Source organism: Mauremys reevesii, linkage group 2 (genome assembly GCF_016161935.1).
Source record: "Mauremys reevesii isolate NIE-2019 linkage group 2, ASM1616193v1, whole genome shotgun sequence".
NCBI classification, from domain to species: domain Eukaryota; kingdom Metazoa; phylum Chordata; order Testudines; family Geoemydidae; genus Mauremys; species Mauremys reevesii.
In genome coordinates, this window is record NC_052624.1 from 210,590,725 (window position 1) to 210,615,893 (window position 25,169).

The 25,169-nt window shown below is 43.9% G+C and overlaps 1 protein-coding gene across 1 annotated transcript in view; it reads right to left on the minus strand.

Annotated features, from left to right (window-relative positions):
• CDH2 (cadherin 2) overlaps positions 1 to 24,519 on the minus strand; it is a 173,278-nt gene extending 148,759 nt beyond the window's left edge. The window contains exons 1-2 of the mRNA XM_039525283.1: positions 23,651 to 24,519; positions 8,567 to 8,678 (exon numbers count right to left, since the gene is read on the minus strand). Of these exons, the coding sequence (XP_039381217.1) occupies positions 8,567 to 8,678; positions 23,651 to 23,725 (187 nt within the window). The 5' untranslated portion in view covers positions 23,726 to 24,519. The remainder of the gene's footprint in view (positions 1 to 8,566; positions 8,679 to 23,650) is intronic.
• Between the last annotated feature and the right edge of the window lie 650 nt (positions 24,520 to 25,169).

A 25,169-nucleotide genomic window follows, 5' to 3' on the forward strand; every position in this document is an offset into this window, starting at 1 on the left:
AAGCACAGTATGAGGTGTTCTCTCTTCTAAAGTTACTGATGAGCAGTTTTGTTCACAGCATAAAAGAATGCATACTCACTTGCACCAAAAACAGTCAAATAATCCCATTATCAAGGAGAGAGAAGATTACTGTAATCTCCGGCCCCTCGTGGGGAGCAGGAGGGCATCAGGTCCTTCTAGATGATGGATGACACTGTACACTAGATGTCAGAGGCTCCAAATACTAGACATAGGGTCTAGCACCTAGTGAAACCCAATATACTCCACCAGCTGCCTCCAACTGCCACACTCCTTTCAAGGTACCCAGATACCCTGCATCCCTGGCCTATTGTTGAATATGACTGAGTGCCACAGACCCTTTCTCCTCTTGGCAGCCTATATCCCTCCATTCATGAGGAAGAAGAGCACCAGGAGAGACACTATTAACAGTTCATGATATAGCCCCCTCTGCTGACCTATGACTGTTCAGCAGATTCATCACACCGCATTACAGTTTGGTGGTAGAGGTAGGGTTCCTTAAAATAGCAAGAGGATCCTCTTTAGGCACCTTAGGAGAATGTGGCTTTTCTTTCTCTGCCCGAGAGTCCGGCCAGGAAGAATGAAGGCTTGGGGTCTCACAGGACACGTGACCATGTCACCTGGTACTGGAATCCATCTTAAACCTGGTGCTTTTCCATTTAGAAGGAGGGGTGGGGACCCAGAGATTCCTGCCTTGTGCCAAAGCTAGATAAGGGGGTGGAAGAGAACAAAGGGGGTTCCAGTCATGAGAAATGTCCTAGTTACCTCCTGAGCTGGAGCGAACAAGGACTGTACCAGGGGAAGGATTGGGCCCAGACTAGGAAGGAGTCCAGTCTGTGAACGAAGCTCATTGGAGATTTTATCTGTTATCAGTTTCTTTATGTATTAGGCTTAGACTTGCGTGGTTTTATTTTGCTTGGTAACTTTCTTTGTTCTGTCTGTTATTACTGAGACCCACTTAAATCCTACTTTTTTATACTTAATAAAATCACTTTTGTTTATTGTTAGTATTAAGTAATTAGTACCTGGGGGAGCGAACAGCTGTGCCTCTCTCTCTATCCATGTTATAGAGGGTGGACAATTTATGAGTTTACCCTGTATAAGCTTTATACAGAGTAAAACGGATTTATTTGGGGTTTGGATCCCATTGGGAGCTGGGTGTCTGGGTGCTAGAGACAGGAGCACTTCTTAAGCTGTTTTCAGTTAAGTCTGCAGCTTTGGGGCATGTGGTTCAGACCCTGGGTCTGTGCTGGAGCAGACTGGTGTGTCTGGCTCAACAAGGCAGGGTTCTGGAGGCCCAAACTGGCAGAGAAAACGGGCTCAGAGGTAGTCTCAGCACATCAGGTGACAGTCCCAAGGGGGTCTCTGTGACCAAACCCATCACAGTAGAGTTCCTTAAAATAGCAAGAGGATCCTCTTCAGGCACCTTGGGAGAATGTGGCTTTTTTTCCCTGCCCGAGATGGGAAGGCTGAGGAAGCTGTAGTAGAAAAATACACCAGCTGGTATTCCTTCAGCATCCAGGGGAATGAAGAAATGGCATTAAGGAGTTCACTCCAACCCCAGCCTGCACAGGAATGCATGACTGGCTGTAGAAATTCCAGAGGACCCCCCAACTGGTTCATTTCTCAAGTTGCTAGAAGTTATGGGAGCATAACATATGGCCAACAACCAACTGTCTTTATATTCATGCTACCTTCCATCTCCTACATTTCCATTTCCAGACTCCATAACATGGACCTCACACAGAGTCTGAGATAATGAGAGACATCAACAACAGAGAAGGAATTAGAAAGTGAGCCAACAGGCCCCAAGTAACAGAATTCTCCCAAAAAGTAACGCTTCATTCATGCCACTGATTTACCATTCTCCAACCAGTTGATTTAAAAAAAATTAACATCGATATTTTCAGTAGCTCATTACAACTACGAAAAAAAATCAGACATGCCAAAACAAAAAAGCCTTGTTAGTAATAGTGAAGACTGTGAAGTGTTTGTACAAACAATATTTACCATTACACACATTTAAAAAACAAAACACTAAACCCCACAGAAATCATTAGCTATGGTTAATTATACAATTCAGAACCCTACTTTAAAAGACCATTAATTAACACATACCTATATACAAACAAAGCTTTTCTGTGTAACACTGGACAAAAAGTAAAATTGGGTTCAAAAAAGATTTAGTTAAGTTAATGGAGGAGAGGTCCATCAGTGGCTATTAGCCAAGATGGTCAGGGATGCAACCCCATGCTCTGGGTGTCCCTAAACTTCTGAATGCCAGAAGTTGGTACTGGACAACAGGAGATGGATCACTGGATACATTGCTCTGTTCTATTCATTCCCTCTGAAACATCTGGCACCTGCTACTGTTGGAAGAAAGGATACCGGTCTAGATGGACCATTGGTCTGACTCAGTATGGCTATTCTTATGATCTTAACTCTGCCTTGTAATGATGTCCTGAAGAAGAAAGAAGAAACCGAGATAACCTTACCCATCCGTAATCATTGTTTCATCTCAGTGACCAACACTAGGATACCTTCTTAACCATTCTGTAACTGTGCCAGCTCTGAACATTATTATAAGTACACCATCCACATTAAAAAAATCCTGATTAGAAAAAGAACCCTCTTAGCACAAAACTTAGAGCATACGTGCAATAACAGGACCGACAAAAAATAAAATATCTTCATAAGCACTACCACAGACTAACAGATCAAGCATCTGTAAACGCAGAGTCTGATTTTGCAAACATGAACCCAAATAATTTTACTCAGGTGAATGACTTCAGTGGGAATGCAACTTTACTCACCTGTGTAACTGTTTGCAGGATAGACTCCAAAAGATTTAGCTAAACAAGCTAGAAATTTATTTGTAATATACAAGTTCTTAATTCTTTTCTCATGCTAAACTAAAAACAAATTAATGTGACAAATCAGCACAAGCAAGGACATCAATATTTAAAATCAAACTCCCTCCTTAACTTACCTTCTTTTGCCCCAAGTATTCCAAGGCATATGTTATGTCACCTAAATCACTGATTATACTTCCTTGGAGCATGCAGGCACAAAGGGTCAAGACAAGGACAGAGTTGGCAGTAAATTAAAGGTAGAGTTTTATCTCTCTCTGGTTTTTGCTTTCATTTGTGTATATCAGAGGTGGGCAAACTACGGCCCGTGGGACCGTCCTGCCCAGCCCCCGAGCTCTTGCCCCAGGAGGCTACCTCCAGCTCCCTCCCCTGCTGTTCCCCCTCCCCCGTAGCCTCAGCTCGCTCGCTCCGCCGCCGGCGCAATGCTCTGGGCGGCAGAGCTGTGAGCTCCTGGGACAGCTCAGCTGCAGAGCCCGGCTTGACCCGGTGCTCTGTGCTGTGTAGTGGTGGCGGTGGCATGGTCCGGCTCCAGCCGGGCGGCGCGGCTGTAGCACCGCCAGCCACCGGTGCTCCAGGCAGTGTGGTAAGGGGGCAGGGAGCGGAGGTGTGGATAGAGGGCAGGGAAGTTCAAGGTGGTGGTCAGGGGGCGGGGGTGTGGATAGGGTTTGGGGAAGTCAGGGGGTTGAATGGGGGCAGGGATCCTGCAGGGGGGAGAGTCAGGAAGGATGTGGGGGTTAGATCGGGGGGGCAGGGGCAGTCGGGGCAGGGGTTCCGGGAGCAGTCAGGGGACAGGGAGAAGGGGTAATTGGATGGGGAAGGGGTCCTGGGGAGGGGCCGTCAGGAACGAGAGGAAGGGTTGGATGGGTGGCAGGGGTTCAGGGGTGGTCAGGGGACAGGGAGCAGGGGTGTGTGGATGGGTCAGGGTCCCAGGGGGGCCGTCAGGGAACGGGGAGGTTGGATGGGGCAGGAGTTCCCCAGGGGGGAGGGGGGCATGGCAGTTAGGAGGTGGGGGCCAGGCCATGATCCCCTCCCCTAACCGACCCTCCATACAATTTATGAAACCCGATGCGGCCCTCAGGCCAAAAAGTTTGCCCGCCTCTGGTGTATATCAAACTTTTCAAACTACACCTCTATCCCAATATAACGCGTTCCCATATAACATGAATTTGGATATAATGCAGTAAAGCAGTGCTCGGGGGGGGGGGGGGGGGAAGAAGGGGGAGGGCGGCTGAGCACTCCGGCGGATCAAAGCAAGTTCGATATAACACAGTTTCACCTATAACGCGGTAAGATTTTTTGGCTCCCAAGGACAGCGTTATATCGAGGGAGAGGTGTATTTTAACCATTAACTTCCAAACTGGAATTGCTTCTGAATTGTTTCTAGGTTTTACTCTACTACCTCAGTTTTGCCCTCCAGTAAAGTCCTATTAGCCAATAGATCACACAGACTCAAAAGAATCAATTTTTGAGTCTAGCCCCTGAAAGCCAGAGAATTGTCTTTAGAGACGCTCTAGGGTGAATCTCTATCAAGAAAGCACACAGCTTTGTCTGCAGCTAAATCATAATAGGGATTAGGAGAGGAGTGAGGGGCTCTTTATACCATTTTGTTGTCATAGAGATTTCTAATTTTCTGCAAACCTAGTAAGTGTGATTCTGAGCTCATTTACACTTATGTAAAGCCAGAGTAACTCCACTGAAATGATTGGAATAATAATAGTGTAAAACATTTGAGAGTGAGCACAAAATCAGTCCCCATATCTTCTGTTTACTTTTAGGAGCCATTATGAATTAAGGCATAGTAGCATGACTGAACTGCATCTTGATCATACGAACAAAGTAATTCTAAGATAAAAGGACAGCTAAGATTCTTTAATCCTGCTGTGAACTTTAACTTGCAAATAAAAGAATGTTTACCCCCCCCCACCCCAAGGGACTGCATGAACTCAGACAGCTGACACAAGTGAAATGGAAATAAACAAGAGATGCTTGAGCCCGTGGGCTGAGCTTATCGGAGCCTGCACCCCTAAACATATAAAGTTCCCATTGCTGCTGGCTCTAGGAGCTGCCGTAGAAACAGGAAAGGAAGACAGGCAACATTCAAGGAACTACCTACTCCTCTACCTTTAGAAAGAGGCAAGTGTAGTGTGAGGACAAACACAAAAGCCATGCTTTAAAAAGCAGCTATCAGAAAACTCCCTGACCAAGAAGTTCCTATCTTTATTAAGCTCCCCACTGCAACACATCCCCTTGGATTGTTTCTACTGCTCTTGATGATCTGCATCCTTTTTGCAAAATGTCCCATTGTGAGGCACATTACATTCTGCCTCTTTTGCCGGATATGGTTGCCATCCGTGGCTTGGTGTCTTGCTACAGAAAGCCTATGCTGTGAAAGCAGAGAGTGGGGTCAGAACTACGCAGCCATCTCTGCCCGTACTGCTCCTCTCTTCTCTTCTCCTCTCTCCCACCTACTCCTGTGCTCCCCACACATCCCAGACTAGTCTGAGATTTGTGACAGCCCTACAGGTTAGGAAACTCTGTACTAGAGGCACCATCTGCTGGAAAATGTAAATATTTTTAAAGATGAAACAAAAATTCAATATTGTAAATATCTCCCACAACCTCTTTAGAACAGACTACAGGTGAAGGAACCTAGAAATATATATAGAAAATACAAGACCCAGTGTGGTTCATTAGCTGTGGAACATCACCCAACATCATCGTACAATAAACGTCCACATAAAATATTTTAAAACAGATTCCCTGTATCTGTTGTATCTTACTGAGTGAGCAATTGAAAGCTCTCTCAGGCCTGGCTCTCTGTTCAACATTCATGTAAGTCTGACTTTTATTTAAATTTTGGAAGGGAGAGGAACATAATATTCTAAAAATAGAAACCTTAATGATGTTGGCTGTCTAACCATTAAGACAAAAGGGAATTAATGAAAAATGTGTTAAATGTTTGGTCATTTTCTGAGTCAACATTTTTTATGAAAGAAAACAAAGTGTGTGGTCATTATTATCCTCTTTGCCAGAAGTAAAATAGACAAAGTCTCTTTGCCTGTGATATCCAAGTGCATAGCCAAAAAATCTTTGGTGCTCTCATTTCTGAAACCCTACAGGAAACCTATCATTACAGAGTGAATCTGAAGTAACTCCACTGAATTCAAAGGAGTTAGAGATATGAGGCTATTTACTCGTGAGATCAGAATCAGAGCCATAATTTTTCTTTAGAAAGCAAATGTCATGCAACTATACTTAACTTCAATTGTCATCTGCATCTAGCTTAATAATCAGAAAATGGGCTTTTCACAACAATCGTATTTCAAAATGAAAGTATAATTACATTTAAGTCAAAGCCACGCAATGATGGACTGTATGTTTATGTGTAACAGCAAATTATATACTTTTAAGCATGTCAAAAATTTCAAAAGATTTAACCATTATAATAATTCTACTGAGGAAGTTGTGGTAGGAAGACAAACTCCCTCAGGTCATTTTTCAACTAGTTCATGCTATCTCACATAATGTGATACATATTGTATGCACTGCACATTTTTTCAATTCCTACTTCCATAAAATGTCATACATTTTAATATCTTTCAAGGGAAGATTGGCTATATTGCTTCACACACTTAGTTAAAAAGTAAAAATCAGTAGCGTAGTGAGTGGCTCATGGAGCTGGTAATGAATGGGGAAGTCTTTCATCTGTATGGCACTGTCTCAAACCCGGCTTAGATTAGTAGTGGCAAAGTCATTACCATCAGATGGTTGATATGAAATGAGTTCAGTATGTCAGTACAATTCTTAATAGACAGGTATCCAAACAATTTAAAAAAAAAATCAAAGGAAAAAGCTTTGTCAGAAGTTTCTGAGGAGGGCAAAGACTGAATGGCCAAGGAGATAGACCAGAGCAACGTAAGGGAGATTTCACTGTCTATGTGGCGTCTGTTTTATGATTAACTAGAAGCATTCTGTCTCCAGTGCTTCCAAACTGGAACCTTCCACAAGCACTTGTCTTCTTAAATTGTAGGTTCTTCAGGGCAGGGACAATGCCATCTGTTGTGTTTGTACAGCACCTAGCACAGTGAGAACTATAGGTGCTACTGTAAAATAAGCATTAAGTAATAAAAATATAAACAATTCACATACGAGGGAAATAAAAAAAATCCCCATCTTTATTCATACCAGACTACCTCAATTTGGCAAAATATTTACTTCCATTTATTATATTAATTTCTAAGCTACCCTTTTCACAAAATAAAGTCTGCAATGGAGAGTGTTTAGTTGCTTGAAATAAAGCAGAAGAGTACTTAAATAACTCCGTTTCTAATACATTAAAGTTAATCAATTATTTCTGCATTCAAATTTCCATTATAGTTGTAAAAAACACAAAACAGGTCTGTAAAATATAATTATAGGAAGATACTGCTACATAGAGTTTGCTAAATCAAGACTAATGCTTTTGTTTCAAGGATCTGTTTGTGTTTTAGCTTCCTTTAAGAAAGATCTTTTCATTTAAATGTCTTGATCTGTATAGCCATATTCATATGGGAGAGAAACAATTAATGGAATTAAATTAGTCCTTATTTAAGATGTATTTGAAACTGCCTGAAACTAATCCTGTTGATCAGCTCCACAACTTCTAAATTAGCTAGAAAGCAATTTCTTTGATATTCACAAATTATAAAACAGCAAAATTAATGCATATTTCTTACATTTTAGACCATCTGCTGACCTCTACTATTCCACTTAAATATAACTATTGAGGTGCAATTTTATACACTACTGAAATATGCCACCTTGCATTCTAGAAAGAGAAACAACTTCTGTATCTCCCAAAAAACAGACATACGGAACTGCATATTAAATCTCCAGTCCAGAAGATACCTGGGCCCATGGAGAGTCCCACTAAGTTCAGTTAAATTCCGCATAGGCACCAGAGTCTGCACTTGCAGAGTTCCTTGTGAGTTTAGGACTTTGTTAGCTTCATTCTGGGCTTTGTGCCATTAAGACATAATCTCCCCAATGCAGATCGAAGAGTCACGCTGCCCAACAGGTATCACTGGAGATATTCTGCCAGAGAGGCAGAATTCCTCCCAAAGACCCCAGTGCACAGGGGGAGCAGGCGCACTGCTACACCTCTTGAAGGGGTACAGCATACTCCACTGGCCAACACATGAAGAGCGGAGCCATGACTGTCTTTTCTGTGCCTCTTCCTACCCACTTTGGAGTAAGGTGGGCCTCCAAAGGAATAGTAAGAGAACAGCCTCAGTGCTTTGTTGAGCACAAGGACTGCAGTTATGCATGACCCCTTCATGTAAGCGCCCTTTCTAGTAACACAGTGAGGACGTATGCTAATAGTGCAATAACTTGGAGGCAATATATAAGAAATACAGTTCAGTATGAAGTCTTTGCTGAGGAGTACATTAGGAGAGAGTCAAGGGAATATTTGCCAGAACTCACATATCTCCAAATTATTGCCAGTGGGAGGTTCACAAGTTACTGTTAAGGTCAACAAACTTTCCCTCAAGTCCCTTTTCAATAAGTTGAGAAAAAAAATCAAGTAATATAGCTGAAATTAAAAAGGTGTTATTTAAGAAGTTTAAAAGAATCCCTTAGTCCAATTTATGTTCAAGATTACAGATAATAAGAAAACAGAATGTCTCTTCTAACAATACCATTGAGAAGAGGCTGTCCTTCGTTTAAACCCCTTGATATGACTGCATTGTACACGTCTTCGGGAAATCCAGTCTTGCATAATATGCCTTCACAAGTTGCTTTTATTGGTGCCTGAAATGCAAGACAAAATTTATGTAATACTTGCAATCCCATTCAGCTGAGAAACATTCCACTTGGCGTAAACCCCGTTTTGTTACCACACCGTCTTTGTTTCTAAATAGCTGCAATTAGAAGCCTGAGGGCAAAGGGTTAATCTTTTTGATAACTGGAATGGAGGGAACAAATCCCACTTGTCTCGTAAGATCTAAATAATACACAATCTTGATTCCTCTAACAACTGAACATTTCAACTAAAACAGTCATTGAGACTGAAGTGGAATCACAGAGGAGACCAAAAACATTCCTTCTACTGCAAATAAACATTGCACAAAACTGATCACCAACTTTTTCAGACATGGATATGTTACTTTTGAGAAGAGAGATTTAACCATCAGTTTAAAGTGTTTGGTTGTGGGTACTTTTCTGCGTCTGCATTCACTCAATGGCTAAATAGCTGGGAGAAAAAAAATCACAAGTGCAACATTTTAATCAGTTGAACCTATATTTAAACAGAGATCACAGAAAGGCCACATACTTCTCTCTTTCTCATAGAAGGTGATTGTAGTAGAAGGAGATATTACTAAATCAGCATAAGACAGCAATATATTAGCCACTGAAACTGAGTTTCCTATCTCACTTCTAAAAAAGCCTTTTCCAAATCACACATCATTTTCACAGTTTGAAGAAAATAATTTCCACAAAAGACATTTAAAATGGGTATTTTCACTTTTCTCCTTTATTTCCAAGCAGGTTTTAAAGTTAAAGAGTTAACCTATCAACTATGCATAGTCATCAGTAACCACATACAATTCTATGAGGCAAAGAACTAAGGTTTTCTATTTTGTTCATTTTTTATATTAGTGGCACACATATAGAAAAATTCTAGTTTACATGTGGCCAAATAATACCGTATGGTTACAAACAGTCGTGCTGTTTAAGCGACAGTGGCATCTTTGGTATGATCCTAGTACTTTGTTTAAAATAATGTATCAAACAAAAGAAGTGTTTGTGATCATAATAGAACAACAGATTGGACTCCCCTTAGATCAGTGGTTCCCAAACTTTAACATCCTGTGAACCCTTTTCACTAAAATGTCAAGTCTTGCGAACCCCCTCCTAAAAATGAATATTTCCAGGGATTTTCTCCTTTACCGGAGTATAAATTATGAAAACAGTGATCTTGGAAATATAAAATTTGTTTTTATTACACAGTATTTATTATTATTAATCATTACAGTATTTTTATTACATTATGAAAATGGCAACACTCTTCCAAGATCTCACTTTCATAGCTTGTATCACTTTGAATAAGCCTGTTATAAGACAAGACTCCTATGTTTCATCAAGGAGTATCTGATGTGAAACAGCATGAGGTATTTAAGAAGCCAACTCAAAGAGTTCCTCCTACACAAGCATTCAGGTCTTGAGCAGTCCAGGCAAACAATGCACGTTACAACAAAGCTTAAACTTGTTCTTCATAATAATTTAAAAAATACTAACTGCCTATTAATTTTAAAAACAGCAAAAAATATCCACCTCCCTTTCCATTTCTTATAAGGAGTCTTGAAGTTTAAAACTCCTCAGTATGATAGATATGCTTGCTTTGATCTGCCTAGCTCTTGGAAGTCCAGGGGTTCCCGGCTGCTGGCCTCATGCTGCCCGGGGTCCCTAGGGACAGCTCTGTCTGCAATTAGGGAATTCCCCCCCCCCCCGAGAACCCCTTGTAACATTGTGCGAACCCTTAGGGGTTCATGAACCCCAGTTCGGGAACCACTGCCTTAGATGGTCTTATGGGACTCAAACATATTCATTTTATGGCTCTCAGGTTTTTTCACTCATTAGTGGGGATAAATGTACCAAAGTCCTTTTTTCCCATTGGCACATATTGGTAGTCAGCATTCCAACTCCCATTACAAGAATTTTATCACTTGGAGAAATTCTTGAAGTGTTCAGCTGAGCCCACATCCAGCTGATTCTGGTTCATTTCAAGAGTTGTACCAGAACAGCAAATCTGTCAGCATACTGCAATTTTATTTTTAATTAACCTACCATCCATTTGTGAGGTAGTACATTTTATCAGAGTAAGCACCTGTAAGAGGGCTCCTAGTTGTCAAGTGTGTCTGTGTCCAATTAACTTTAAACTGTGGACTGGATTTAATTGTGACTTAAAGTGCACCACAGATCTCCCAGCTATGTACAATTACTTACATGCTTTTACACTTTATAGACAAAAATGCTTAAAACAAAATGTAAACGACAAATGCATATATATATACACATTTGTCGTTTACATTTTGTTTTAAGCATTTTTGTCTATAAAGTCTATATATAAATAATGTAAGACTGCAAACAAAGTTATAACTCTAAGTTATGAGGGACCTGTACTGAAAGCTCAGCTAAGTATCATGTTTATAAATGACAAAGATGTTTAGAGGTTTTTTTCAATATTGAAAAACTAGTAAATCAAAAATAATTATGACTGAATCTTCCTTTTTTCCCAGCTTTATAACTCAATTAAAATGGTTTCATATAGCTTCCATAATTTAAAAAAGGAACTGTTTAAACTACTGTGCAAGGTGATCTCAAAGCAAACATGATAGGGAAAAAAAAGGCGGGGGGAAATAGTCTTTTATGGTATCCTTGAAACAAATAAATCCAGGGTGGGCAATTGTGTAGGTAACAGGATTTTTAGAAGTCTGCACTGATGTGCCTGGGAACCCTTCAGACTTTCCAACAAGCTATATGTACTAAACAACTCTTATAAACTGAAACAATGCCCAATGAAACAAAGACTTCGGGACATGAATAAAGAGGCTTCTTTATTCCTTCATTTGCAAGCCCTCAATTTTATCCAGAAACAAAAGACAGTAGCTGTTCCCAAAAACAGTCCATTGTAAACATTCTTTGGGAATAAAACCCCAAGGGGAGGCAGAATTCTAATGCTTAACAAAACCTGTGTTATGCATTTTCAATTAAATAAAGTCATAGCTTGAGCCATGGCAAGATCTGGGTCATATCAAGTTCAGCTCAGAAGTATTAAAAATCATTGCTGGGTTTAAAAGACAATATCTTCCAGAAAAACAATCTGAACTAAAAGTATGAAATCTTATGATCAATATTGAAATTTGTTTTCCTCCCCTTACTGTCTGGGCCAAATCAAGAAGGAAAGGGAGTTTATAAGGCGTATTGTTGTAATTTACAGGGTTTTTTCTGTGACTAGCACAGTCCAGAAGACCACCTCGAGCAGAATATAATATTAACTGCATATTCATCCACAAGAGGAGATTACTGAAACATCTACCTTTTAATACAGATAGCAATTGCACATAATGTTACCAATACAAAACCGTCTGACTTTAAGGGGAGTTTTAAAGCCTGGAACAGGGGCAACACTATGAAAATTTACATCTAAGGCTATATCTTCACTGCAGCATTAACCCAGCCTCTGATCTGGGCTTTAGCCCAGCTCCCTCTACCATCTCCCCACCCCTCCAAAAAAACAAAACAAAAAATCCACCAACTTTTTACCAGGGTTTGGAGGTGCTTTAAGCCCTGGCTAGTTTATCCAGATGGGGGCATAGGTCAAAGCCCAGGTTACACTTAAACTCAGACTAGAACCCAACCACTCAGCACTGAGGATGCAGGCTAAGTCACTCAAATGCTGACAGTCTGACTCCACTTTTCCCATTCCTGCCCCCAAAGATAGACAAGTTCTCCCACAATTGAACAAAGCATGGAACATCTCAGCACAAAGAACAACAGGATATGCCCCCAGGCACATACAGGTGAGGAAGAAACAGTGAGGACACAGTAATGCAGATAGGGCTTTACACCCAAGCTAAGCTAACCTCGGTTATAGTTAGTTACCCTAACTATATAAGTAGTTTCTAATCAAGTCTATTTTCTGGTTTCCATGCATTACAGAAAGTTGCAATGTAAGACACAGAAAACTACTGGGTAGTTCAGCTCTTTCTTCTTAATAATTACACATTAATTTGCAATTGTGGCCAGACATAATGTTACATTTGGGCCACAATCCTGCAAACACTTATGTATGTGCTTAACTTCAAACAAGGATGCAGTCCCATTAAAGTCAATGAGTGAAATCCTGGCCCCATTGAAGTAAATGAGAGTTTTTCCCATTACCTTTAATGCTGGCCAAGATTTCACCTTGTAGGACTACTCATAAATTTAAATCTAAACTTATGTGTAATTCTTTGCAAGATTGGGGTATTGTTTTCCACTGTTGGCTACAACTGGTGGAAGAAATGTTCCTTTCATTCAAGTTTTTATTTTGTAAGCTCAACGCTTCCAAATTCAGTTTCAGAGCAACCTCTTCATGGTTATTCAGTTGGCTGTATTTAAAATGCTCCTGATTTGGTTTTCATTAAAAGTTCTTCAGATCTAATCTGGTGTTGTATCCCATTAAGCCAGGGGATTTCAAATAAGCAATTGTTGATTCTTAAAACAGTTAAGTTTTCTTCAAAATACTTACTTTATCTCAAATGACAAAAATCTGCTTTTCCACCCATTCCTATTGTAAAATGAATTGCAAAGCAAAAAGAAAGTTGTTGTCATGGACTACTGCTTTTCAGTTCATAAAGAACTCCAAACATCATTTTCTTGCTTTTGTCCCATCCCCACACACCAGGTCCTTACTTCACTCTCTCTTTGCTAGAGCACAAGTGCATCATTGGAGTACCTGATGTAACATGAGGCTGCTGGAGTTGCAGCTCTCCTTTCGTACAACTGGGAGAGCAGGGGATATAGTTAAACTTCTAAAATATTTGATCCACCAAAGAGGCCAAGGGTTTCCATGAAGCATAGAGAACAAAGATCCCAATATTGAAAAGAAAAGAAACGAAACGAAACTTTGGAAAAGCTTGAGGCCATCTTTATATATCTTAAAAGAATGTAAAAGGACAAAACTACTATTTTGAATTGTGCTCCACAGTTTATTTTAAAAGGAAAACACACACACTTCCTAAATCTGATTTGCCATTATGTATAATGCTGCTCCTTACAAAATATTTTGCTGTTAACGTATCTAAAAATCTACTTTCAGGGCTGTCCTCAGGCATATGCAGCAAACGCAGCTGCGTAGGGCACCCGAAAATTTGAGGCACCACCCTCGCTGGCTGCAGCGCGGACTCCACTCTGGCCCCTCCCCCGCTCTAGGCCAGCAGGCTTCTCCCCAACCTGACCCCCTGGCACCTCCCCTCCACTCATTCACTCCTCAGCCAGCCAGCCGGCTGAGGGCTCCAGCTTGGGCGGGGCCAGGAGCCAAAGTCTCCATGTGAGTGAGCAGGGGGAGCCAGGCCAGGTGGTGGGGGGCAAGGCAAGGCTGGGAACAGAGCCGGGGGAGGGGGGATACCCGGAGGCTGGGCGGGGGGAGCCGAGCTCAGGAGGGTAGAGCCAGGCACAGGACTTCGGGGAACGGGGGCGGAGGAGGAACTGGGCTGGGGGGAGCTGGGCTTGGAAGGGAAGAGAGCAAAAGAGCTGGGGGCGGGGGGGGGTTTCTTTGTCTGGCTCAGTGAGCGAGCAGCGAACGCGCTAGGGCCTTCTAGGGAGCAGGATGGTGGCCCTGGGGGAAAGCAGCTGTTCTGAGCTGCCCCACGCTGTACCTGCACCTCTCCCCTCTTCTGCCCATGTGCCCTGACCGGCAGGCAATTCCCTGCAATTTCTCTCCTAGTCTCCTTTTCACTCCGCCTCCCACTTCTCTGAAGTTTAAGTCCAGATGCCAAGGATCCCCTTTGGACCATCACCTTTTCCTCTCCTTTCTTCCCCAGCAGGGATTAGCAGCAGACGGGTGCTGGGAGGAGGGAGAGGCACACACACACACAACCAGGCTGGCAAGGAGGGAAAGTTAAAGGAAAATAAAAGAAGGTGGCATTTGCTTTTCCTGCCCATTCACAATATTCGGGTGTCAACAGGAGGAAACTGACAAATGGAGGAGGGGGATGTACCTGGAGCAGAAAAGCAGCAATCAGGGCTGCAGAATGCAAGGAAGGGAGTGACCACTTAGCTGGGAAGGAGGATGGACTCACACTTGACAAGGCTGGAATAGCTGAAAACTTTTTATTTAAATAAAGGGACTTTTTTCTTGTAGACCCGAGTATCTGAAAGGCTGTCTCTCAAGCTGGTAGCATTTTCAACACGGGAGAGTTCTAAACAGTGCAGAGTTGAGTGGGATTTTAAAGGTCCCTTCAAGAATACAGCACCTTCCTCCTCACCCTTGGGAAAGACCTTTAAAAACTACCTTAAATAATCCAAAACAAGAGCCACTGTTCAAATGAGACTTGGCTGGTTATGGCTCCAGCCCCACTGTTGAAGCACTGTTGAAACTGCGTGCTGAGTTATACCCAGTACAATCCCATTGAGCCATGTGTGGCAACCAGGTGTGTAAATCAAGGCAGAAATAAGACTGGTGCCTGAATATAATTCCTTTTCTTTTTAAACTGCACATCCCAAGCACCTCTTTACTTTTTACTTAGAGGGAAATCCTCTGTTTTAGGGTGAATGAACGGCCATTTGGGAGTTGATGGCCCAGTGCGGTGGCAAGCAAGGACCTGGATGAGGGCTGGACTCAGCCATTGGTATCAGCTACACCTCTACCCCGATATAACGCGACCCAATAGAACATAAATTCAGATATAACGCAGTAAAGCAGTGCTCCAGGGGGGTGGGGCTGCGCATTCTGGCGGATCAAAGCAAGTTCGATAGAACACGGTTTCACCTATAACGCAGTAAGATTTTTTGGCTCCCGAGGACAGCGTTATATCAGGGTAGAGGTGTATTTCTTTTTTGTCATTCAAATGGATTTTAGGTCATGGCAGACATCATGTAAAACACTTCCCTGTGACTTTTTGAGGTGCACACAGAGGTATCTTACTGCCAAGTCCCTATCCTCAGAGAGGAGGGGAGGGGAGGGAGAAGGCTGCAGGGTGATCTACCTCCGTGCAGCCAGTGGCCTATGCTTGCCACTGCCATGCTGGAGCCTCCACATTTATTTATTGACAACATTTGTAGAATTTTAAAATATTGTGCACACAATTTAATTTTTTGGTGCTGAATTCCCTCAAGAATAAAGGGGTCCTGGGCAGTGTGGGGGGGGCTGTGAGAGGGGCACTGGGCAGTTTTGGGGGCCTGTAGGTGGGAGATCACTGGGCACAGGGATCAGAGATGGAGATCTCTGGTTGAGGGGCCACTGGGCATGGGGGCTGCTGGGCATAAGGGGGTTGGGGGTCCTGGGCAGGGGGGTGGTGTGGCAGGGCATGCTGGCAGCGTGGGGTTGGGGGTGCAGGTGGGAGGGAAGTGCAGGGATTAGGGATGAAGGTGGCACAATTAAACTGTTTTTAATAAAGTGCATGTGGCAAGTTTTCCAATACTGTAAGCTTGTTTGTGTCGCAAAGAGCAAGTCAGGCATAGGGGCACAAATTTAATAATACTGCATAGGGCCCCATAAATCCTAAGGACGGCCCTGTCTATTTTATTGACCTTCAGAGCACTTGCAAGGCCTACGTCTTTTCCCTAGCTGCCAGGGATTGGTGGGATATCATAAGATCTGAACTATGTTAAGCTGCTGGGTGATGATTATATATTATTGGGAAAAAATGGAGTCCCTGGAGGAGTTTGTACAAATGTATTTTTTAAATATGTCAAGTCACGCCTAGAGGAAAGGATAAACATTGCTTTTATGAGTGTGTTTATAAATCAAATCCATAAATATTGACTGAAACAAAACAATAATTTAAGCAAAATGTTCAAAAGACTTGGCAGTGATGGACCTGCCATTTTGGAAGCTGCAAACCCTATTCTCATAAGTCATTTATGAAAATTGAAAGCCTACATTTTCTCTCCTCACTCAGGCCAAACCAAACTCCCATGGATTTAAGTAAAAATTGCAGGATCAGACCCAATTGTTAATCATGAAGATTAGGGTGTTGTCTTGTGAACTGGTAAAAGAATTGCAAAGTGAAGTTGAGTAATCCTGATACCCAGACCAAAACTGATCCTTCTCAAATCAGTAACAAACTAAAAATTTTTTCAATAGCTGGTTTTGATACAATATAAGCTTTCCTTGAATTGATCCACATTTAAGGACACTGCCCCTTCCTCCTACATTCCCTCAAGGCCAACTCTCTAAGGAGGCCGATATTTAATCAGTCAATTAACAAAGGCTACGCTGAGGCAGAAGGGGATACTTGAAATTTAGTTTATTATAATAATAATCATCTTAAAGCAAAAAAGGTATCACTTTCACACACACCTCCTTTCATCTGTGCATCCTACACTATACACACATGAGTAATCTCACCCTGAGTTCAATGGGACTACGTGCGTATGAGAAAGAATACTATCTTTTCCTCCTAAAATTAAGTTAAAGACATCTTTGCAGGATTGGGGCACACAGTTTGGGGAAAGGACCTTGATTTTTATACATTTGTTGAGAACAATGACACCTCCTCTATCCTAATCAGGTGCCCTGTGCACTCATGAAACTGTAAGAATGAGTTTTTAAATGGATATAATATTAGGTTTCTTTAGTAAAGGGTTTCTTTTTTAAAAAGGAAGTGTAACTAAAAACATGTTATTTTAAGGCATGTCAGAGAAGTTATTTAACACCCCTGCCCTCCACTCCCTCACCTCCCAAAAAAAGGAAATGAATCTTAAGGCTGAACTCTGGGCTGATTAACTAGCCTTACAGGGACAGACTGATATGCAGTACTTTGGGAGTTGAGCCTAAAAGTGGTACTTTTGGACCAGTCCTGCAAACTTTTATGCACATACTTATCTTTACATCTGTGCATAGTCCCACTGGAACTACTCACATACACAAACTTAAGCACGTGTAAAAGTCTTTATTGAATTGGGGACTTCAATATTCAATCAATATATATTTTAATTTTTAACATAAGAAAGGAGGAGGACAAAGACATAACAGAAGGAAGATATACATTCCATGATATATTTCTCAAAATGATAAATAAAAGAACAAAGCATGAAAATATAGCATTATTCAGCAAAATGTATAAAAAAGCCTTTGATGCTGTACTTTTGTAAAGGTAACTGATAGGTCAATAGCAAAACGGGGAGGTGATTTTAAGCCATTCAGTTATCCAAAATACTGTTGTATGTAGACATTCTACTGCACTCCTCATTCTCTATATAAACCGGAAAAAAATCATATGGTACAAAAGACTATACCACACATGGGGGAATAATTCATTTTCACAAATGAGTGAGTACAAACAATCACAAGATGAGAAAAGAAGCAGAGCATGAGTCACTTATGTATGATCTCTAGTGAGTAAAAATAACTTTACTTCCAACTTCCTCAAGCTATTCTTACATTTATACAGTATGTTTTTATAGCTTGCATACTTATTTAAATAATTTTTAAATAATTAAAGAACTCTATAAGTTTCACTTGCTCTGGAAAAAATCACCTGTATTACAATGGAGCCTGATGTGGCTCCCAATGAAGTTACTGGGAGTTTGCCATTGACTTAAGTAGTAGCCAGATGAAACCAATGAAGAGGCGTAACTAAACTTTTGGCTATACATATTCTGTGCCAAATTAATTGCAGTTTTAAAATAAGGCCACTTCACTAAAGTTCCCAAACATATTTTGTATTATTTATTCTGACATCTTCAACTGAATTTATTTATTGGCTTGTATTTCAAAAATCGCACCAGAGCAAGTTGTGTGTATGTGTGAGGGAGTGCCAATGGGGGCTTAAAGGAAAGAGGGAGGCTTTATAAACAGATTAAAAATGTATGGTTTATTTATATAAGCTTACTTTAACTTAATATATGATGCTAATGTAACTCTATCATCTTAACAGCAAAACAAAATGAACTGGGTTCATAAAGTACGAAGTAATTTATGTGTGTCAAAACCCAGTTATTTTACCTCAAAGAAGTAAGTTTCAGACTTAAAGATCTGATATATTCTAAAATAAATGAAAAAAGCTGCAAAAGATCCCAAATCATTTCACAAAACATCTTTTAATGGTATCTGCAAGTTTAATAATAGGAGTAAGACAATGTAAAAAGAAAAGAGTTCCTTCTTTTTTACTTTTCTGCATTTTCCCAGGAAGTGTGGATGACATCACTAACACCTAGACCATACCATGACTGTAGCTCCTTTGGTGGTTATAGGTTTTAGTGATCCAGGAGAAAATAAAATCTTGACATCAGATCTTACCAGTTAAAAGTTTTCCACATAAAGTGGATGTACTTGGAATACTAATAATAATGTTTTGCACCTATATAGACCCTTCCACTGAAAATCATGAAAGTCTACACCTGGCAAGTATTCTACACAGGAATTCAATAATTTGGTTCTCGCTGATGCTGCTAGCAGGGATGTCACTTAGGCTGGTGGTTTTGCCATATGGATAAATTTACTACAAAATGTAATAAAACCAATACAGTCTTCAAACAGTATTAACTTTCATTCTGTCATTCTAGGTTAAGTTCAAACCAACAATTTAGGAGTAAAAGGCTCCATAGCACATTATTACTTATTTTTTCTAACATGTCCATCACAATAGTCTGAGCACCATCCAATCATCTTTCACAGATTAATAATTATTGTCCCCTTTTCTGAGTACTTAATTGCTATTCCCCTTCCCAACAAATGTTTGAAGGGTAAACACATTTCTGTCAACAGCACCACTCCCTCACCTTATTTCTTCAATTATACATCCAGCTTTCCTGTTTCCATTTCAATTTTGTCCTTATCCCCAGTTTAAGCAGGAATGGTATCGGTTGATGTTTTCATAGATTTGAAAGCCAGAAGTGACCATCTAATCTTGTATTAGCCATAGAACGTTCCCAAAATAATAGAGCAGATCTTTCAGAATAACAGCCAATCTTAATTTAAAAACAGTCACCAATGGAGACTTCACCACAACCCTTGACAATGGTTAATTCCTCTCATTGTTAAAAATGTATGCCTTATTTCCAGTCTTAATTTGTCTCGCTTCAACTTCCAACCACTAGATCATGTTATCTGATAGACAGAAGAGCCCATTTAAAAATATTTGTTTCCCATATAGGTCCTTATAGACAATAAATCAAGTCACCCCTTAACCTTTTCTTTGTTAAGCCAAATAGATTGAGCACTTTGAGTCTATCACTGTAAGGCATGCTTTCTAATCCTTTAATAATTCTCATGGCTCTTCTCTGAACCCTCTCCAATTTATCAACATCCTTCTTAAATTGTGGACACCAGAACAGGACACAGTATTCCAGCAGCAGTCACACCTGTTCCAAATATAGAGGTAAAATAATTTCTCTATTCCTACTTGAGATCCTCCTGTTTATGCATGCAAGGATCACATTAGCTCTTTTGGTCACAGCATCATACTAAGAAATCTTGTTCAGCTTATTATCTACCAAAACCCCTGCAAAAAATGCCCACGGTCTCTGCTTCCCAGAATACAGTTCCCCATTGTGTAAGTATGCCCTACATTCTTTGTTCCTAGATGTATATATCTACATTTAGCCATATTAAAACACAAATTGTTTGTTTATGCCCAGTTTACCAAGCCATCCAGATTGCTCTGTATCAATGACCTATCCTCTTCATTATTTACCACTCCCCCCACAATTCTTATAGTAAAACAAATATCTCATTTTGCCTTCTCTTCCCTCCCCACCCCACCGCTTTGATGTTAAGCTTTTGCATAGCAGCTACAGAATCACATTAAAATAGTTCATCACCAGAGACTAAGGGCCAGTTTCTAATCTCAAATGTTCTGCATATGTTGCTGAAAAACTGAGTTTAGTATCTGCTCTTAAATCCCACCTTTCTCAAACATAAACTGAAGTTACAAAGGTCTGACTCCTGATATTTTTCCAGTTCTAATGATCTTTCAAATAACTCAATTCTGACTGTTTCACTACACCACTAACAAATGATGAAGTCATCAATAGCTTGTGGAAATAATTTATGTCTTCAATACAACAAAGATTTGAAATGACAAAATAAACAAATTAACAGCAAATAGGAAGTTTGGACATTTTAGAACAATCTCTCACTAATTAACTTCTATTTACCAAAAGCAGTCAATATGGAAAGAAGTTGCATCTCTCAATTTTAAGAATGCAACCCCTACAATTGTAAGTTTTTTCTTAGCAGTACACAAGAAAAAAATCTGTTAAAATAAAAGAGTGGTTTCCAGACACTGGGTTATAAAACTGATTTCATACCTAAATTCCAACTTTGTCACACCCTATTAAAAACAGCCCTAACCTGAATTAGTAGATCCCCCCAAACAAGGGGGGAATTGGATTTCCCAACGCTGAGTGATACACAAAAGCAATTAGGCTAGTTCCTGTCCTTAATTCATAGTTTGTGTTTTAATTTAAAAATCAGTCCTGCTTGAAAAGATGGTAGAATAATAGCCTACTGCAGAATTCATGATTTAAAGATTTACTAAGTGATATGGTGTATAAACAGAAGCAGAAAGGCACTTACAAGAAAGGCCACACAAAAACACCCATAAAGAAGCTGCAGGTAGGCTCTGCCAAGTTAATAACACAGAAACAACCACCATCCAGACTCCCCCACACAAACTCAGATAACAAAACCAACCTTTTTAGTGACATATCAAAACAAGTTTCTGAGAAGGGCAGCAGTTTCATATGGAAGGAACCTTGGCGCCCAGTCAGACACTTTTCTGTCACGAGAGAAACTAACATCCTCTTAAGCTAGAGAGAAAATCCCCCAGCTGTTTAGAATCAATGTTTCAGCACCTCCTATGCAGGGGGTGCAGCCATCACACCCTGGTAAAGGGGTAGAGAATGTGGGGGAGGAGGCAGAAAAAAGTGACTGGAAACGGGTGAGGGGGGAAGCGTGAGGGGGGAAGCGAGAGTGGAGCTATCTGAAAAACAAGGAGGGACTTTAGTTCATTTCAGTGTCACCGTGTAATCCAGGCTCTGCACCATGGACAGTGACTCTGCTGCTGCTACCGCCTCCGCCTACCCAGTCACCAGCCCCTGCAGGACGAGGGGGAGGCCAACCACAGCTACCAGCCTGCTCCACTCAGCATATACACACTGTCCTGATAGTGATACCTCCTTCTCCTCATACCCACACGCTGTGCTCCCCTCCCCCAGAGAGCCAGAAATGCCCCAACCATAAATACCATTAAGGGGGATGATCTGTGCCATCTGTCCCTCAGATTTACTGCCCTCTCTGCCCCTTGCACCCAGCTTCACACTCAACTCATAGCAATGCCAACAACCCAGACAATGACATTCATCCCCCACACCCGACCCAGGAGCACTCTCAATCTCCGACCCTAGAAAGACAAGCGAATTGGGTAACCCCACCCCAAGAACCCCCATTTCTAACTCTGATGTGCACCCAACCACCAGAAACACAACATCCTACCCTTAGCCAGCAGCACCCAAACCCCTTATCGAGGAGGACATACAGTGGGGATACCCATCCCAGAATGTAGGGACCTAGTCACACACTGATTACCCAATCCCAGGTACGCATTCTTCCCTCGACCTCCAAAGGATATTTCCCCCTCCTCCAACTCATCATATATACACACACACACACACACACACACGAGTCCCATCCCAAAGACACTCACCCACTCTAGGGACAACTAAACTTACCTCCCCCCCAAACACAGGCTGCACAGGACCCCAATCCTAGGGGCACCAGCCCACCCTAAGACTACTCAGCTCAACCCTTGCTCCAGAGCCACTCCCCCTCACACTGAACGGACCCCTACCCCAGGGACACCCTGCCAGGCGCCAGACACTCCCTGGCCTCCCAGGCGCGAGGGTCCCCTCCCGGGAGAGGGGGCAGGGCTGTGATACACATTCAGACTGAGGAGCTGTCCCAATGGAAATTCCCCGTTAGTAGCAGCGGGGGCAGGCGAGGCTGCCAGGCGGAGGAGGCGGCTGATTAAATTCTTCCCGGGAAAGGATTAGCGGGCACATGGCTGGGGGAGGCGGCGGCGGCTCTGCCTGCTCCTCCTTAGCGGAGCCCAGGGGGCGATCACCGGAGACCCCTCCCCAAAGCCGGAGCTCCAGCTTGTGCCCCCTACCGATAGCACCTCGGGGGTGGCGCCCCGAAACGGGCTACGGTCCTAACCCGAAGTCCGCCCCCTGCCTCCCTACTAGCCGGTCCACCAAGCAAAAGGCGAACCAGCTCCTAGCCCAGCCCAAGCACAATGAGACCCCCGCTACTGCCCTCCCCTCCCCCCCAAGTCCTCCCAACCCCAGGGGAGCCCCGCTATTGCCCTCCCTCCCAGTCCTCCCAACACCAGGGGAGCCCCGCTATTGCCCCCAGCCCTACCACCAAGCATAATGGGACCCCCCGCTATCGCCCTTCTCCCCAGCCCTCCCAATCCCAGGGACCCCTATTGCCCTCCCCAGTCCTCCCAACCTCAGGAGTCCTCCCACCCCAGGGGACCCCCGCATTGCCCTCCCCCCAGTCCTCCCAACCCCAGGGGACCCCCGCTATTGCCCCAGCCCTACCACCAAGCATAATGGGACCCCCCCGCTATTGCTCTCCCTGCCCCCAGCTCCCAGGCAGAGCGGACCCCCTCTCCCACGCAGCAAGGCACCATCTCTCGCTCTCGGAAGCACTAGCCACCAGCTCAGATCCCTTCCTCGTGGGGCACCAGCTCCTCCGCCGCCCCTGCCCGAGGCGGGGGTATCACGGGGATGGGGCCCCAGCTCCGCCCTCCCAGCCCGAGGCTCGGGCACAGGCTCGCGTCTCCCCAACCTTTTTTTTTGTTGTTGTTGCCCCTCGGCTCGCCCCGGCCCCAGCCGCTGAAAGCAGCCACCTGCTCCCTGCAGCCCCCTGCCGGGCCAGAGGAGACAGACCCAGCTTGCGGGGCAGCGCAGACACCCTCCGTGTCCCCCCCCTCCCCCGCTCCCCTTCTCCGGCATCGCCGCGAGCAGGGGAACAAAGAGCCACAACCCCGACCCCACTCCGCCTTTACCTGCTGCAGGGCCGCCAGCAGCAGCAGCAGCGGCGGCAGCAGGCTCCGCGGCGGCGCTCCCGCTATCCGGCACATGGAGGCGGGGTGGGTGGCGGGAGGGAGCGGCGGCGGCCACCAGCGGTCTCGGGATGCCGAGCAAGTGCGGGGATCGGCGGAGCAGGGGCGGCTGCGGGCGCTGTCTGCCCCCCCTTGGGCTGGCGCCGAGCCCGGGGCGCTACTGCGGGGGCTGCTCTAGCTGGCTCCTGTGCAGGGTGCAGCGGGGAGGCGACAGAGGCTGGGTGAAACTCGGCACCGGGTCAGGCGGCTGCTCCTCTGCTTCCCCCCGTCCTTGGTGCAGGGAGAGAAGGGGATGGGCTGGTGGAGATGGAGGAGGAGGAGGATGGGCAAACAAAAGGCAGGGGGGACGAGTAGTGCCGCTGCCGGCTCTGGCTCCTCAGCGGCTCCTTTGCTGCTTTCCCTGCTCCTGGAGCGCGTCCTCCTCGGCTGAGTTCAGGGCAGGCAGGTCTCCTCGCAGCGGGCAGCCCACTGTGCACCGGCAGCCCCGCCGCTGCTCCCGCTCTGCTGCATGCTCCGCTACCGACACTCTCTCCTCGGCACTTTCTCACTCCTCCCCTCCCCCGAGCGGCCCCGCGCACAAACCCCTCCGCTCGCACAATGATAACAATGCCAGCCGGAGCAGCCGCTGCCTCTCTCTCGGCGTGCGTGTGTGTGTGTCTATACGCCTTCCCTGCGCCTGGCAGCTTCTCCTCCCTGGCTCTCCCTGCCGGCCGCGCGGCCAATGGGAACCCAACTACCCGCAGCCGCTCAGCCCTGCCCCGCCAGGCATCATCCGCCCACAGGGTGGGCAGCAGCTGCCGCCCAGGAGAAGCGGGTTTGCTGCAGCCAGAGGGGAGTCACTGGGGGTGTCTGTGAATTGTTTGCAAATGTAGGTTGAGCTCTTCTCAGCCAGGGGAGGGGAAAATTCCCCGGCACCCTGAGGATACCGCGACCAGACAACAAACAAAGAATACAAATTAGCCCGGAACTTGGTCTGTAATTAGGGAAACAACAGAGTGAGGAAAGGGTGGGGGGCGAATGGGGTGGGTGAGAAATCGCCCCCTCTCCGGCCTCGCCAGGGAAACGAACGTGCAAAAGAAACAAACAAACTCCGGTAGGAAGCGCCGAGCGCGTCCATTGTCTGATGCAAGGCGATCGCGGCGAGCCACCTGCTGGGGAGGGCTGGCGCTTGGAGGCTTTGCCTTCACACCTCTCCCGCCCTCGCCAAGCCCTGCTTTGAGCAGCCCCTTAGGAAGTTGCGGTCACTGTTTGTTACTTGGTTAGCGAGTTCACTTTGTTTGTAAACTAGCGGCCTAATTTATCTGCAAATGTTTCCAAAGGCTGGAGCAAGGGTGATCCCATAGCAAGGGTGAAAAATGGGGGGGAGGGTATAAGCACCTATAGCAAACAAAGCTTCGAATATCAGGACCAGGGGTCAGCATCACCATGTTGTACAAGGGACACTTGACAAAATTACTGTACA